Here is a 16,095-nt window from a genome sequence, read left to right on the forward strand (position 1 = left end):
TCTTTCCAGAAGCCACGCTTATTTGTGTTGAAAACAAAGTTCTGCCGTTTTCTAAAAAGTCATAATTAGACTTGTCACGATTCCTTTGACTCTTGCTGGACACAAATGACCGTAAAACATCTACAGTTTTACAGACAGCCATTACAGCCAGCAGCCCTGTCACCCTGCAGCTCACCGCTGGCAGCCGCACTGGAAACTCAGCAGGTGTGAGCCTGGCCAGTGACTGGAGGGGGAGACTCCTGGGAAAGCTGAGGCTGCTGCTGGAAGAGGTGTTAGTGGGGCCAGCAGGGGGCGCTCACCCTGCGGTCTGTGTGGGTCCTAATGCCCCAGTATAGTGACGGGGGACACTAGACTGTAAACAGGCGCCGTCCTTCAGATGAGACGTAAAACCGAGTTCCTGACTCTCTGTGGTCATTAAAAATCCCAGGGTGTTTCTCGAATAGAGTAGGGGTGTTACCCCGGTGTCCCCACTGAGAGCTGGGGTGTGGGGAGCGGACTGGCGCCTCATCCAGGTGGAGGTACACACTGGTGCTGGTGGAGGGGATCCCCATTACCTGGAAAGCGCTTTGAGTGGTGTCCAGGAAAGCGCTATATAAGTGTAAGCAATTATTATTATTATTACCGTTAAAAATCAGAAGGAATTGTGTATCTCTTTTTTACCTGTTTACGGGTTCAACCCGTAAGATCTTAGTGGGTTAAAATGTGCGTTTATCACCTTAAACAACATTCAATCGCAGGCGCGCCGCTTTAAGACTAAATATTTTCTTTTCCGAAAACGAACAGACGCGTCTCTCCCACTGGGACGAATGGAGTGATCTGAAACTCCCTCGATTTTCTGAGTAAAATTGAAAGACGTGTCCAAGCACACTGAATAATCAACGGGCCTCCCTTTAACACGGCAAATGAACCAGCTTCTGGTCAGTCTGACGAGCTCCCGGCGCTCGGCGGTCTGAAAGTCGACTTTAATAGAAGGCGAGCGCTTCTTCGTAATATTTTAGAGCACAGGGTGCTTATTTTTACAGTACATGAGTGCACCTCAGGGTGGTGTTCATCAGGTACCTAAGCGATATTACCTCAGGGTACCGCTGTAACCAGGAGCGCAGATCCGACGGTCACAGCCTGATGTAGCTCTACATTAACAATAATAATTGCTTACACTAATATAGCGCTTTTCTGGACACTCCACTCAAAGCGCTTTACAGGTAATGGGGATCCCCTCCACCACCACCAGTGTGTACCCCCACCTGGATGAGGCGCCAGTCCGCTCCCCGCACCCCAGCTCTCAGTGGGGAGGAGAGCAGAGTGATGGAGCCAGTTCAGAGAGGGGGGTTATTAGGAGGCCATGATGGGTAAATGCCAGGGGGGAAATTTGGCCAGGACACCGGGGTAACACCCCTACTCTTCTCGAGAAACACCCTGGGGTTTTTAATGACCACAGACAGTCAGGACCTCGGTTTTATGTCTCATCTCAAGGACGGCGCCTGTCCCCATCACTATACTGGGGCATTAGGACCCACACAGACCGCATTACATGCACCAATATTCCCATGTATTTTTTTATAGCGCCTTTCACAACAAGGTTGCCCCCCAGGGCGCCAACAAGCAGGGGATCGTTAGCAATGAAACACCGGGATGTATCTATACCGCTGCGCTGTATGAGTTAGCGATGTTTTTTTTTTTTAAAAACTACTGCGTTGCGAGTAATTGCGATACGTCCCACCCCCTGCGTCCGCTGTGCTTTCCTGAGCTCCCAACCCAACCGGTAGCAGGAGTTTGCGTAGTTACCAAGGTTTAACAAGAGAGGGGAGTCCGCAGGGCATTTGGATGAGCAGCAACAAGTGAAAACGACCAAGAGCCAGCTTTCACCGTCTCTCTAGCTGCACACACGGGCGCTGCTGGAGCTGAACCCGCCGCGGACACGATGTCGGACCCAGGTAAGTCTCGCCCTGTTGGACGCCGGTGTCCTCATTTCGGACTTATCGGGGAGGGCGGGGAGTTTCACACATCGAACCGCTGCTTCCCTCACTGCAGGCGGAAGCTAAGACAGCGATCTGTAGCGAAACTGGGGGGTTTCACCCCTGAAGTTGTGACAGACGGACCTGTATTCCACATATGCGCGAACAAGGCTGGGTTTTGGCCCGATCGCTTGAGGAGGCAACAAATCTTAAGCATTTTTGTGTCAACTTGGCCCGGAGTTGTGTATTTCCGCGATATAACAGGAGTTCTATGTTGCAAGAGGCGCCGGCTGTGAACACGGCTCGCTCGGACTATGATTTGATCTCATTCAAATTGAACAACCGCTCCCGATCGCCCGTTCAGACGTTTTCACCAAAAAATCACTCCCACCCACCTTGAAGTATATATGCATTTGTATGTTTAACGCCGCAGGTGGGTGAATCGGCCGTTTCGTTTTGCGGTTTAATACTCAAATTTTCCACCTGGGTCCAGAGCGGCTGTATTTCCGTTCCCTGCTAGTTCCGACGGTAGGCTGTTGAATTAATGTGCAGCTGGGAGCGACTGAGCACTTTCCTGACTTCAACACACGGTGTGGCACAGTAGCTCGGGTGGGGAGCCGCGTCAGCAGGCGTAGTCTGCAAAGGAGCAAGTAATAGGTTTATTCCCGGCTGAAAGGAGAAGACAGAAAACGCAACGTTTCGGCTGTGAAGCCTCCTTCAGGTGTAGGACAGTGTGGTGAAGTCTTGCGAATGGCAATCCTACCGCGAAACGTACTGCTCTCGTTCACCTTAACAATCACAGTCTTCATCGCCTTTCAGAGAAGAGCATCATTGTGGTCTTCATAAATTAGTGCTTATTAATAATGTTCGCATATCCCAGTAAGTCGAGGCGGAAGCTGCAAGGGTTAACAATCGTTGTTTTAAACCACCGCTCTGTCAGTGTGTCGTAGCATCACGCCCTCAAAGATTTAGGGACGGCAGTGATTTTTATACCCTAGACGAGCGCCCCCTGGTGTTCATGTTCCACCACAATGACGAGGGAAACGCACCCATCCAGCTTCGAACAGGTTCTGGCAAGTCAGGGGCGCCGGGGAAACCGGATCTTATCCCAGCAAGCAACGGGCATACGGCGGGGTACACCCTGGACGGGACGCCAGTCCATCACAGGACACACACAGACACTCGCACCAGGGCCAGTTTTCCCAGAAACTAATGAAACCACCAGCATGTCTTTGCACTGTGGGAGGAAACTCATGGAAAAATAGGCAGAACGTGCAAACTCCACCCAGACAGATGCCCACGAATGGAACCCAGGGCCCAGGTGCTGCAAGGCAACAAGACTAACCGCTGCGCCACCCTGTCAACTCTCTTTCTATTGAATTTGTAATAATTTAGTTTTGTAATAATAATAATCATAATAATTGCTTACACTTATATAGCGCTTTTCTGGACACTCCACTCAAAGCACTTTCCAGGTAATGGGGATCCCCTCCACCACCACCAGTGTGTACCCCCACCTGGATGAGGCGCCAGTCTGCTCCCCACACACCAGCTCTCAGTGGGGAGGAGAACAGAGTGATGGAGCCAGTTCAGAGAGTGGGGTTCTTAGGAGGCCATGATGGGTAAAGGCCAGGGGGGAAATTTGGCCAGGACACCGGGGTAACACCCCTACTCTTCTCAAGAAACACCCTGGGATTTTTAATGACCACAGAGAGTCAGGACCTCAGTTTTACGTCTCATCCAAAGGACGGCGCCTGTTTACAGTCTAGTGTCCCCCGTCACTATACTGGGGCATCAGGACCCACACAGACCGCAGGGTGAGCGCCCCCTGCTGGCCCCACTAACACCTCTTCCAGCAGCAGCCTCAGCTTTCCCAGGAGTCTCCCCTCCAGGTACTGACCAGGCTCACACCTGCTCTGTGGTCCCTGCAGGCAAAGTGATCTCCTATTCCGAGCTCAAGGCCCTCCTGGGGAAGAGCCCGGACCTGCTGCTGGTTGACGTGCGCACCCAAGAGGAGGTGGACAAGGGGAAAATTCCAGGCTCTATCCACATTCCCGGTAAGTCTCCTACAGCCCGGCTCTTGAATACATAAGGCAGGTCCTAACGAGGGGGGGCATTCAGCCATATCGAGCCCATTCTTGAACAATAAACAGGGTGTCGGCTTCAACAGCCTGGCTGTGAAGCTTGTTCCACACCCCCACCTTCCTCTGTGTAAAGAAGAACCTCCTGTCCTGACTGGAGGGTCTCACCCAGCTGTGTCTTGAGAGCAGCCAGGGTAGGGGCTTCAACCACAGGGCTGGGCAGCTTGTTCCCCACCCCCACCACCCTTTGTGTAAAGAAGGGCCTCCTGTCCCGACTGGAGGATCTCACCCAGCTGTGTCTTGAAAGCAGCCAGGGTAGGGGCTTCAACCACAGGACTGGGCAGCTTGTTCCACACCCCCACCTCCCTTTGTGTAAAGTGATGCCTCCTGTCTTGACCGATGGATGGCATCCAGCCATTTCTTAGAAAGCAGCCGGGACAGAGGAGTTTTAAAGCCCCCTCCCTGGTCTGGATTTATGTTTTTTGACCTCTTTGTGTAAAAAAAATGTGTAACATTCTGAGCCAGAAGACCGTGACTAACATCATCTGGGTTTCTCACAGGCTAGAGCACAGCTGGGCCTTTCATATATACTGTCAACTCCCTTCAAAGAAAGATCAAAGAAATCAATAACCAATAAAAAACTCAAATCTGAGCGATAATGTAAGTCCTGCACCTATCGCAGTGCTTTGCTCACTTTCCACCCAGAAGCCTGAGGACTCTTAAGTATAAATGAGCAAAAACCTAGTGTTAAGGACTGTTTTTTTTAAACTTTTAGGTTAGATACTGAAATTAAAAGTGAATTCATATTTAAGTGCCCACACTTAATTTATGATGTTACTGAAGCTTCATCAGGGGATGATGAATAGTCATTTAACATTTGATTACTTATAAAACTAGTAATTGGGGTGGAGTGTTGGCTCTGTGGCTCAGGATCTGCACCTGTGGCTGGGAGGTTGCCAGTTCAAATCCCGCGGCCGGCAGAGGAATCCTACTCCGTTGGGCCCCTGAGCAAGGCCCTTCACCCCAACTGCTCCAGGGGTGCTGTATAAATGGCCGACCCTGCTCTCTGACCCCCAGCTTCTCTCTCCCTGTCTGTGTGTCTCCTGGAGAGCAAGCTGGGGTCTGTGAAAAGACACATTCCTAATGCAAGAAATTGTATATGGCTGATAAAGTGATCTGATCTTAAAATGACATATAAAGTCAATGATTTAATTAAATAAATGGAATCTGGTTTTGTTTGACTATATTTCCATTCCCTTATGATCCTACGTGACTTCCTTTCAGGTTTATATCACTGTGAAGGTGCCCTGAGCTTATGCTCGGCCTCACTGCGTGTCCGCTTGCTTTAATCTCGTCTATCCAAAAAGGCCTCGTACCCGGAACCCCACCCTCGTCCCCGTTTCTTCCGGATACCAGGGACTGTACTGTACTGGGACTGTCTGACCTCCCAGCTCTGCAGTTCTGTTTGTAATGCAGTGGCGCGTTTCCTCTCCCGCCCTGTAGTGGGCGCTGTGGAGCGGGAGCTGGCCCTGGACCCGGCGGCCTTCCAGGACAAGTACGGCGTGCAGAAGCCCCCCCCGGACGCCCCTCGGCTCGTCTTCCACTGTCAGATGGGTCGCCGAGGAGCAACGGCCACAGAGACAGCACGCGCCCTCGGATTCGAGAAGTATGCTTTCCTGGCGATCCATTTCGCCCTGTGCCTCTTAAAGCTATTTTAGTACAGGCCTTGCAATCAGCTGCTGAGCCGCTAATTTGCTCCTTCTATCTGATTAATTAATCGTGTTGGTTCGATTTCGTAATTAATTGATTAGCAAGCCAAATCTGGGATGGATCACCCCATCCGACAGCACCCTGTCACTGGATTAGAGGGTGTCGATGAGGAATTGCTGTCGTTGGTGATAGAGGGCGCCTCCTACTGGTCGACGCCAGGAAGTACTCCCGACAGCTTTGGTCTATGAGTTGGAGCTGGGGTCTCCTCGGAGTTTCCCCCGGGAAAGATCAGGGTTCTCCCAGGGTGGGGATGACCAGTAGGTGTGGTGGGAAGAGCACTTCCTACTGGTGGACACTGAGAATACTGATCGGGTCAGTTCAGGCTTAGCTCCTGGGATGACTGAAAGTTGTTATTGCAGTTATGTCATGTAAGTAGTGATGAAACAAATTCAGTTAATCTTCGGCAGGGAAACCAGGATATAATCTTGAGAGGAAACGGTATTTGAAGTTTTTTAAGGGAAACTTGCTCTGCAGTGCATCACAGTGCACGCCACCTGGTGTTTTTTCCTGCTGCTTCTTGAGTCCTTCGTAACTGAGGGCGTTTTCTCTCTCTCTCTCTCGTTACTTTCAGGGCCCGGAATTATGCTGGCGGATATAAGGAGTGGGCAGAGAAGGAGAGGTGCTGAAGCTGTCAGCATCGCTATAAAAACCTGGCGGGTTTCTGGATCTCCGTATTCCGAACTTGTAACCTAGCAAAAGTGATCAACACACACACTGCTGTGGAAATGCCTTGAAGAGCTCTAATAATAATAATTAATAATTGCTTACACTTATACAGATGCAGCCATTCAAAATGCGTGCGTTATTTTGCGGCATACCCCGGTGGGCGTGGCGCGGCATCTCGCAGTGTCACGCAGTGTGACGTGTTAATCGCGCGTCATTTGACGCTCTGCCGGAAACTATCCGGCGTCACCTTGTAAAACCGCCAGGGGGAGCTTAACCTCTCATGTACAGCATTTGAGCCTTTAATTTTGAACAGTGTATTACAGCATGTTAATCTTCAGTCATTAAAATGTTGGTATATTTTATGAAAGCAAGATTGCTCAGTTGGACAAAAGTACACAACCTACCTTTATCAGAAATATTTATGCATCAAAGCCTTTACCGGAGATATTACTAATAGTATTAATAATGGATGACTTTGGACAAGCTGTATACTCAAAGTATAATTTCTTTAGCACATTTGTACAAGCACTTGGAATCTGTCCAAGCCATACTTTGTCAGGCATTTTGTTTTACTTCAACGGGCATAAAAACTTCCTTGCTTTTAACAGGGCGTTTCATAATTTCTAACTACGAAAATGATTTAAAATGCGACACCTATCATTCAACTAGAGCTTAAAATATCACAAGGAAAAATACACACCGGTATTCCATTTCTCCCTAAACATTGTAAGCTTCGAAGTCTTTAACTAACGTGATACCGGAGTCAACAAGCATACTTTTAGAATTTGATTAAAAGGGAATATAATATGGAATCGCGTATCTCAAGAATTTAATAACGGTATGATTATATCCATGTACTGCGGCAGGGCTGTGTAGGGCTGTTTCGCCTGCCTGCTCATGCGAGCTGACTGTAGCCGACTGGTCTAGGTGCGTGCCTGCCAACGGGCAGGGTGTGTGCTCGAATCCAGCTGGTGCTGAACCTTCCAGTTTTATTTATTTATTTTTTAATCGCGTAACATATTACCGTATGCAAACTGTACTGTATACAGTATGTATATGTATATTTAATGTCTTAATTGTGCCCGTTTAATTGAATTTTAAAAAATTATTTAACACGAACATTAAGCTGTTTACATCTTCCGCCTGAGAACAGTCACCCGTTGCTACCCAACGCAGAATGGTGATTGGCTGACACCATCTGACACCCCTCTGATTGGAGAAAAAAGACGTGCTAGTTTGCTATACATACTGTAACAGGAAGAGGATTTCTTTCTATTCAAAACGTGTACTTTAAAAGTTTAAGAAGTAAAAACCTTACAGCGTACACAGATTTCTAAACTGATCAGGATCGTTATCTTTGTCTTATGCATAACAATATTCACCGCTCTGTGCAGCAAATTAATAATAAACTTTATTTTATATAGCGTTTTAAACGAATAAGTAATTAGATTGCTCATAAACCTAATCACTTGCTTTTTCTTTTTATTTAGGCTCAGATTTCAACTATAGATCGTATTATTAATACCCTTGGTGATACCCCTTGGTGTTTCTCTCGCTCTCTCTCGGGTCACCTGATCATTAGCTCGAAAGATTTGAGTGCTTTGTGTATATTCTAATGGTAGTGGGGGCAGGGTGTGTGGGAACAGGTTTGGTTGAAATTGCATTGGAGATCTATGTTCTTCACACCTGAAACATTTTCTCTGAAAGCATTTTCTTCGCTGTTTAACCGATCTTGTTACAGCATGTTACAGTTTACTATTATTAACCATATTAATTTTAAGTGCTTAATGTAAAATCTTGTAAAAATATATTTTCATTGTTCAAATATACATTAAGTCTGACTATCATATAATAAGTTAAATACAAAACTAAAGAAAAAATAGGGTTAAATATAATTCAAAATATTTTGCTAACAATGTTAACTGTTTATGAATAATAAAATGTATTAGCTAAGGCGTAGGATGGCACAGTTGTTAGTATGTTTTTTGTTTTGTTTCTTTTTCATAAATACAACAGTAGTACCTGATGTCTCAGTGGCTTTCAAAATTAAATTATGCATGCAAACCTGTGAACTAGAAAGATAACTAAGATATCCATCCATTTATAATGGTGGCAAAGTGGTTAGCATTGCTATCTTGCAGCACTGGGGTCCTAGGTTCAATTCCTGCCATCCTGTGTGTGTGGGGTTTACATGTTCTCTCTGGGTTACATGGTTTTTCTCCATATGTGTGATATGACTCCCTCTCGCACTCCAAAACATACTGGTAAGTTAATTAGTTTATGGGAAACCTGGCCCTGGTCTGTGTGTGTTTGTGTCTGTCTGTCCTGTGATGGACTGGCGCTATGTCCAGGGTGTATTCTGCCTTGTGTCCGTTGCTTACTGGGATAGGCTCCAAATCCTCTGTACTGGATAAAGAGATTAGAAATGGAAGTAAAGGCACTGTGTGGATGGAACTATACACAGTGTTAGAAACCCACTATGAAATGGCAGCATCTCACTGAGAATAAAATATTTTTTACTGCTGGCTTAAGGAAACAGCCTTTCCACCTCTCTTGCACATCAGTATCCATACCTAGTTATTTAAACAAATTGCCTCTAATTATAAACATCTTAATATGCTGGCTCTGTGGATCCGCATCAGCTATGTTTGCCCATTCCTTCAATTCATGTGCATCCAACACACAGTTCAATGCCAGCAACTACACATAATCTAAAATACAATCCTTATTTCAGTATCTATGTAAACATATAGTCTGTTAACTTCATCATCTTCATCAAAAGTATGCCTAACCCCATTAGGAAGTGTTCTTGTTATAAGTGTATTCCTCAGCTTTCCCCAAACTATCTTCTTCTTGCCAACATCTCTAGTCTTTTATCCTGCAATAACTCAGCCAACACTTAAATCTCCAAAAGCTGCTTGTGTTAATTTCTTTAAATCACAAATATCATGTGTAAATACTGGCCATGTAATACTCTGCATTGTGGAATAATAGTTTATTTTAAAGGGAACTAGAGAAACTAAGAACTAGAGAAATCAAGAAAGGCTTTTTTTCTAGAATTAATAAATGCACATCCTGTTCACTGGGGAAATTAAATCCACACTGAGCAATCTTCAATATGTTCAGAATATGACAGCAAGAATCCTATCAGGGATGCATTACACCTGTTTTCAAGTCCTTGCACTGGTTACCTATCAGATTTCGAGTCAACTTCAAAATCCTTATCCTCCTTATATACTGTCCTACAACTGGTATTATTGTTCTCCGAATTATTGTACTTGACATGACTTCATTCAGCCTTTCCTGAACGTCTATGACAGGCAGAGTGAGTGCTGTTTCTGGTGCGATCTTTTACAGCTGACATTTCACTGTTTTAAACGAACAAGAAATTAGATTGCTCATAAATCACTTATTCTATATAAACACAGCGTAATTGCCCTCCGAAAATCTTCTTTTTCTTGTTCGTTTTAGAGACCTTGATCGAAACTGATTTTAGATGTCAGAAAGAATTTATTTTCTCTGTATTTCCTACATTGCTTTGTCAAGATTTTAACTTTATATCTAACTTTATATCTAGGCTCAGATTTCAACTATAAATCGTACAGTAATTAATAGCAGTAAATACTGATGTTTATACATAAAAAAGTCATGCCTTGGAGTCATGCAAAAAGTCATGCCTCAAGAGCACAGCAAAGAGTGTATTAAAAGACACTTGTATTTATCAACGCTTTCTTTTCCGTATACCAGATTTTATGGAACCACTTCAGAGGGGTGTCAGCCAGTCAGATTCCAGGATTCGGCACTTTAAAGGAAAAATACACACCGGTATTCCATTTCTCCCTAACGATTTTAAGCATCGAAGTATTTAACTAGCATGTGAAATAGCGTGTGAAAAAGTGGTAGTTTTAAGCTTTTCTGCTAATATAATATGGAATCGATATTGATTTAAATCGTGTTCTGATTTAAATCGCAAACGCGTGTTTAATTATATGTGTTTTTTAATCATAATCAGGCTAATGCAACATAAATTGATACAGTATCTTTGTCTTCTAAGCATCTTAATAAACTTTCAGCATAGCTTTCTACCCGTCAAGATTTATATTTCTTGGGATTTTGGGATCAAACGTGGAAGGATTAGATTATAATCGTTTTTATTTGTCAAATACGTGATTGTATTTCTGAATGTTATGTGACACCTACAGTAGTTCACTGCTTTAAATACATCGAATTAAGAAAGTTATGTGTAGCACTTTAGATCTTTTTTCTGAACCAGGGAAAATCTGATCATGTTTCTCTATAACAATAATAAAAAAAACTTTATTTTACATATCGCCTTTAAAAGTGGCATCTCAAAGCAATACAGTAGATCGAAAAACAGTTAAAAGGGACCAGATTAAATACCAGACAATCGCAAACGCATTTTCAATAAAATTATTTTATTCATTCAGCAGTTTGTGAGAGGAACATCCAGCAGGGAGAGACACACACACCGGTTTTCATTGACAAAATTGGTTTTTTTCAATTCCTTTTGTCTAACAGGAATGTTTTGTTTGTGGACAAACTGTTAGACAAGAGGAAAAGACCGCCTCCTCCTACGAAGCATTAATCGCGTATCTAAGGAAAATTGCAGTATACCTTTGTTCATGCACATCATTATACAGTACAGTATCTCAATTTGTATTTCGATAAAAAAAATCGTTTGCCCAGCCACTACTGTTGTTATTGTTTTTATCCTGTAAAGCGTTTTCTTTTTCTGCGTTTTCCATTTCCTTTTTCTGATCACTCGCTTTCTGGATACACATCTCACCTGTCCTGTTCTTTGTTTTCCTGGTTTGCTGATTATGCCTGCTGCGGTCCACTCCTACCCTCACACCTAAAGAATACTATTTTAAATTTCTTGGCGCAGTTCATTAACCCTTGTATGTGCTGTCCGCGCCCAAAATGCAATTAAAAAAAAGTAAAAAACCGCGCTCAAAATGCAATTTAGAGCTTAATAAGATACACTCCACAGGCAAAATTAAAGACAAAATTAAAGACGATTAAAATCTGTAATCTTTCCACTTGTACTGTGAGTCATCGGACAGTTTCTGCTTTGTGTAAGGATGGTGAGAAAGCTGTGTTCAATGTATTTAAGGGACTCAGAAGTAAAAGAAGATGCTTCATATTGCGTGACTAATTTTAAAAACCAAGTTATAAATGCAGACGCTCCCTCGGTGCCGCGCCGGGTGTAAATATCAAAGTATACATTCCCAACAAGAATTGTACCCATCTGTCATGCAAATAAAACACCTTGAATTGAATTGAGGGAGAGATGGGGGTAGTGGGACAGAGATACTGTAGACAGACTCAAGGCAAATAAGATACTTATGGGTACGCAGACATTCACGACAGCAACATACGAAACGTTTGCACGTACTGTATAGTTAAGTTATTACTTGGTTTTCAAAGTGCAACGAAATACAATATTGTTGTTGCTGCTGTTCTGGTTGTTTTTATCCCGTAAAGCGTTTTGAGAAGCCACCTTTAAAGGCGATATATACTGTAAAACCACTGATTCTTATGGAATGTGTTCCGCGGGAGATTCAAATTTTTATTTATTTATTTTTTAATCGCGTATCTTAGGAAATCTCAGTATAACTTTGTTCATGAACAGTGGCATGTTACATTATCATTCGTTTTTTTAACAAGGCTCGCCAGCTAATGTGAATCGAAACCTGTCTTGCTAGCTTTTAAAGTCGTGCATGTGTAAACTGTACTAGAGGGCATGCAAGTTACTCTGCCCCTTTCAGCGGCAGGGAGTCCCTCTGCTGCAACACACAGCAGACAGAACGGGAGACTATTGCCTTTCATATCTGACACCAGTGAAGTAAAAGGGGTGTCTAAAGGGGTGATTTTAGACCACATTTTAGTTACTTTATTTTGTTTACTTTTAACATTTCTGTAATTTACAGTAGATGTCACAATAGAAGCCCGAAGCCTATTATACTCAGTCTAGCCTTGGATCCTCTGAGTCCCTTGACTCAGTTATTGCATATTAATTTCTTGAGATACGCGATTCCATATTATATTCCCTTTTAATCAAATTCTAAAAGTATGCTTGTTGACTCCGGTATCGCGTTACTTAAAGACTTCGATGCTTAAAATGTTTAGGGAGAAATGGAATACTGGTGTGTATGTTTTCTTTAAAGTACCGAGACCAGCCATATACTGAACGTTTAAGTTCCAAAATTAATATCGTTTATGGACTTCACACGCGTTGCAGTATGCTCCTATTCTTTTTATGCTCAGGCACTAAAATCTCCCTTCTGCTTTGTGTAAGGATGGTATCAAGAGCAATCTTAAGTGGTGAGAAAGCTGTGTTCAATGTATTTAAGGGACTCAAAAGTAAAAGAAGATGCTTCATATTGCTTGACTAATTTTAAAAACCAAGTTATAAATGCAGACGCTCCCTCGGTGCGCTGCTCTGGTGCGCCGGCTGTTACACAGTGCCTGTCTGCCGTAAGCGTTACAATATACATACCCAACACTGCTTGTACCCATCTGTCATGCAAATAAAACACCTTGAATTGAATTGAATTGAGGGGAGAGGGGGGGAATACTAAAGCCAATACTGGCTCAATACCCTCAATGGGCTTTGACGTGCTAATGCGTTGGTTTAACAGTCCGGGTGTGGCAGGCTTCCAATGTCAACTCGACTCGATTGGAAGACAATGAACGTATTTTAGCCCTAAATGAATTAATAGCAAACATGGTTTACATAAAATACATTTTTCCAAGAAAGTTTATAATAATACGATCTATAGTTGAAATCTGAGCCTACTTTAAAAATAAAGGAAAAGCATTTTCAGAGAGTAATCATGCTGTGTTTATGTAGAAAAAGCGATTAGGTTTACGAGCAATCTAATTACCTATTCGCTTAAAACGCTATTAAAAATTTACTCTGTTGCACACACACACACAATAGAAGCAGGCACCGCTGTCAGAAGGGAAGATATGTTCAAAATATCGCAAATATCGATCATGTTGCGATATTTTGAAATATAAAAGTCAATTGATTGTCCATAATATCGCTATTCTATTTTTTCGAAGAAATGTTTCTTAAAAGAAAAGACCAGCACCAGCTGGATTCGAAAACACAACCTGTCAGCTGGTAGTCACGTCTACAAGACAGCTCACATGAACAGGCAGGCGAAACAGCCCTACACAGCCCTGTCGCAGCACACGAATACCATTATTAAATTCTTTAGATACGCGATTCCATATTATATTCCCTTTTAATCAAATTCTAAAAGTATGCTTGTTGACTCCGGTATCGCGTTAGTTAAAGACTTCGAAGCTTAAAATGTTTAGGGAGAAATGGAATACTGGTGTGTATTTTTTTCTTTAAAGTACCAAGACCAGCTATACACTGTATGTTTATGTTCCAAAATTAATATCGTTTATGACCTTCACACGCGTTACAGTATGCTCCTATTCTTTTTATGCTCAGCTACTAAGATTTCCCTTCAGTGGTAAAATTCAATACCTACAACGGGCACAGCAAAGACGTTTACTGTCTTTCTACGACAGACCAACGGACCACGAGTGCCCCTGTCGGTCAACCAATCACGTACTGCGGTGCCCCGCGTCATCTTGCGTCATACTGAGCGACGTCACCTGCGGTACGTGTCTGTAACGCGCACTTTGAATGGCTGCATCTGTATAGCGCTTTTCTGGACACTCCACTCAAAGCGCTTTACAGGTCATGGGGATCCCCTCCACCCCCACCAGTGTGCAGCCCCACCTGGGTGAGGCGCCAGTCCGCTCCCCACACCCCAGCTCTCAGTGGGGAGGAGAGCAGATGAAGCCAATTCATAGATTGATTCACAATAGCAGATGAACGTTTTCAGCGTCAAAAATGTACCTACTGTAACAGTTTCACTCGAGTTTTCTAGCATTTTGAACAGCTCTGATCTAGTACTGCTGCTCGGTGTGGGGAAAACTAGGTTTCAAATGTCATCATCATGTTAAATCTAAAATTCCCTTCGGCAAGACTGCTTAACGACGTAGTCACAAGATAAACTACTAATGAGCGGCCAGCAGAAAGTGTTGCAGTGGCTGATCGCACCGGCTTTAACCATCTGATTTAATTGGCTCGTAGGCGGGTGTCCTCATTAACAGCGTCCTCTCCTCTCTACACGTTTAGAAAATTTAAAAGGCTTCTTGCTAGGCTGGAAAGACACAGGTCAGGACAGTCTGTTAGCATGAAGCATGAAATTGCAGTAGGCGATACCAGAGGCAGGGTGTAATCCGAATTCATGAGCGCATTCAGTAATTAACGAGAAACCGTAATTAACGAGCCCAGGACAGCTACCCTAACAAGTACAGTATAAGAACTTCCTGAGCGCCGTATCCGGAAGGAATAGGATGAAGATTCGTGTTGCTTTGACTACAGAGCCTTCCGATATTGCTGATCGGTCAACACTGTTGTCTTCAATTAGGCTGTGAAGCTCTTAGCTTCTAGCAGGAATGTCGCCTTTAAATTTTATCTATATATAATATGATTCTTCACAGCAAAGAGAAACTAGATCCAAGATACGTTTTAGTCTCTTTAAGCCTGAAATGACCAAATGCAAAATATCCCAGACATCTGCACAGCAGTGTGTATGTTCACGAGGTCTGGAGATGCTAAAACGTCCTTATTTTAGATTGTTAAACTGGAACTGAAATAAAGCCATTTTCCGTTCTGGACATCTGGGCGGTTGTTTTTGTTCGACGGGCTTGACAAAACAAAACGAACGTTTTGTATTCCATACCGAAAAGAAACGAGACACCGTCGTGGTTGAGAAGAAGCCGGCCATGTTTTCTGTTTTTACTTTGGTCTTGGCACGGTTTCTCTCTCTTTTTAAAACACCTTCACCCTCTACCGCCCCTGGATCACAATCCGGTGTTTCTCCGACGCTGCGCGGCGTGTCGGAAAGCCGAGCTGGTGGCTGCTGTCGGGGCGGATCTGTTGCGACGTTTTTTTTTCTGTCTTTCTCTCCTGCTGGTTCTCTATAATCTTTTTTTCCCCCTGGTGGGTTTTCCCCTCTTTGGATCTTTGAGTCCTGGTGCGCTGTCTGCTTTCTCTTCCCGAGTTTTTTTTTTCCTTCATTAATCTGCTCGAGCCGTTTAGGTATGGAAGCGACTTAGTATCTCAGAATTGCGACTTAGTAATTCTTTAGCTCAGCTGGCAAGACCTGGGTTCGAGCCCATGCAGGGAGGCACGAAGTAGGGTAGGAGCGGCGAGGGGCACCAGCCCTAGAACCCGAATCCGTTGCAATAACAAGAGGACAATGAAATATGGGCTTTTTCGAAGTCGCCAATGTGAGATATAAAGTCGCAATTCTGAGTTTTTAAGTCGCAATTCTGAGTTACTAAGTCGCAATTCTGAGATACCATAGCGCGTTTTTTTTCACTCCCTGGCGGAAATGGGCTTCCATAGGTTTAGTCCAAACTTTCGCTCCGCTTGGACTTAAGCGTCTTGGGAGGGTGAATTTGTTTTGTTCCTTTACGGTTCTGCTTCTGAAGTATAACCTCCCTCCCCCCGTCTCTGCCCCCCTCGGTTCATCGCAAGCTCTGCCACCTTTCTTTAACATAGCGCT

The 16,095-nt window shown here is 43.9% G+C and overlaps 1 protein-coding gene across 1 annotated transcript; it reads left to right on the plus strand.

Annotated features, from left to right (window-relative positions):
• The first annotated feature begins 1,349 nt into the window (after positions 1-1,349).
• On the plus strand, positions 1,350-8,495 carry LOC148815932 (thiosulfate:glutathione sulfurtransferase-like). The gene is made up of 4 exons (XM_088904762.1): positions 1,350-1,934; positions 3,887-4,012; positions 5,540-5,702; positions 6,378-8,495. The coding sequence occupies exons 1-4, from the start codon at positions 1,922-1,924 to the stop codon at positions 6,430-6,432; spliced, it is 357 nt and encodes a 118-aa protein (XP_088760888.1). The 5' UTR covers positions 1,350-1,921; the 3' UTR covers positions 6,433-8,495.
• Positions 8,496-16,095: the final 7,600 nt, after the last annotated feature.

The sequence above is a fragment of the Atractosteus spatula genome, chromosome 24 (assembly GCF_055471065.1).
Source record: "Atractosteus spatula isolate fAtrSpa1 chromosome 24, fAtrSpa1.hap1, whole genome shotgun sequence".
Lineage (NCBI taxonomy): Eukaryota > Metazoa > Chordata > Actinopteri > Semionotiformes > Lepisosteidae > Atractosteus > Atractosteus spatula.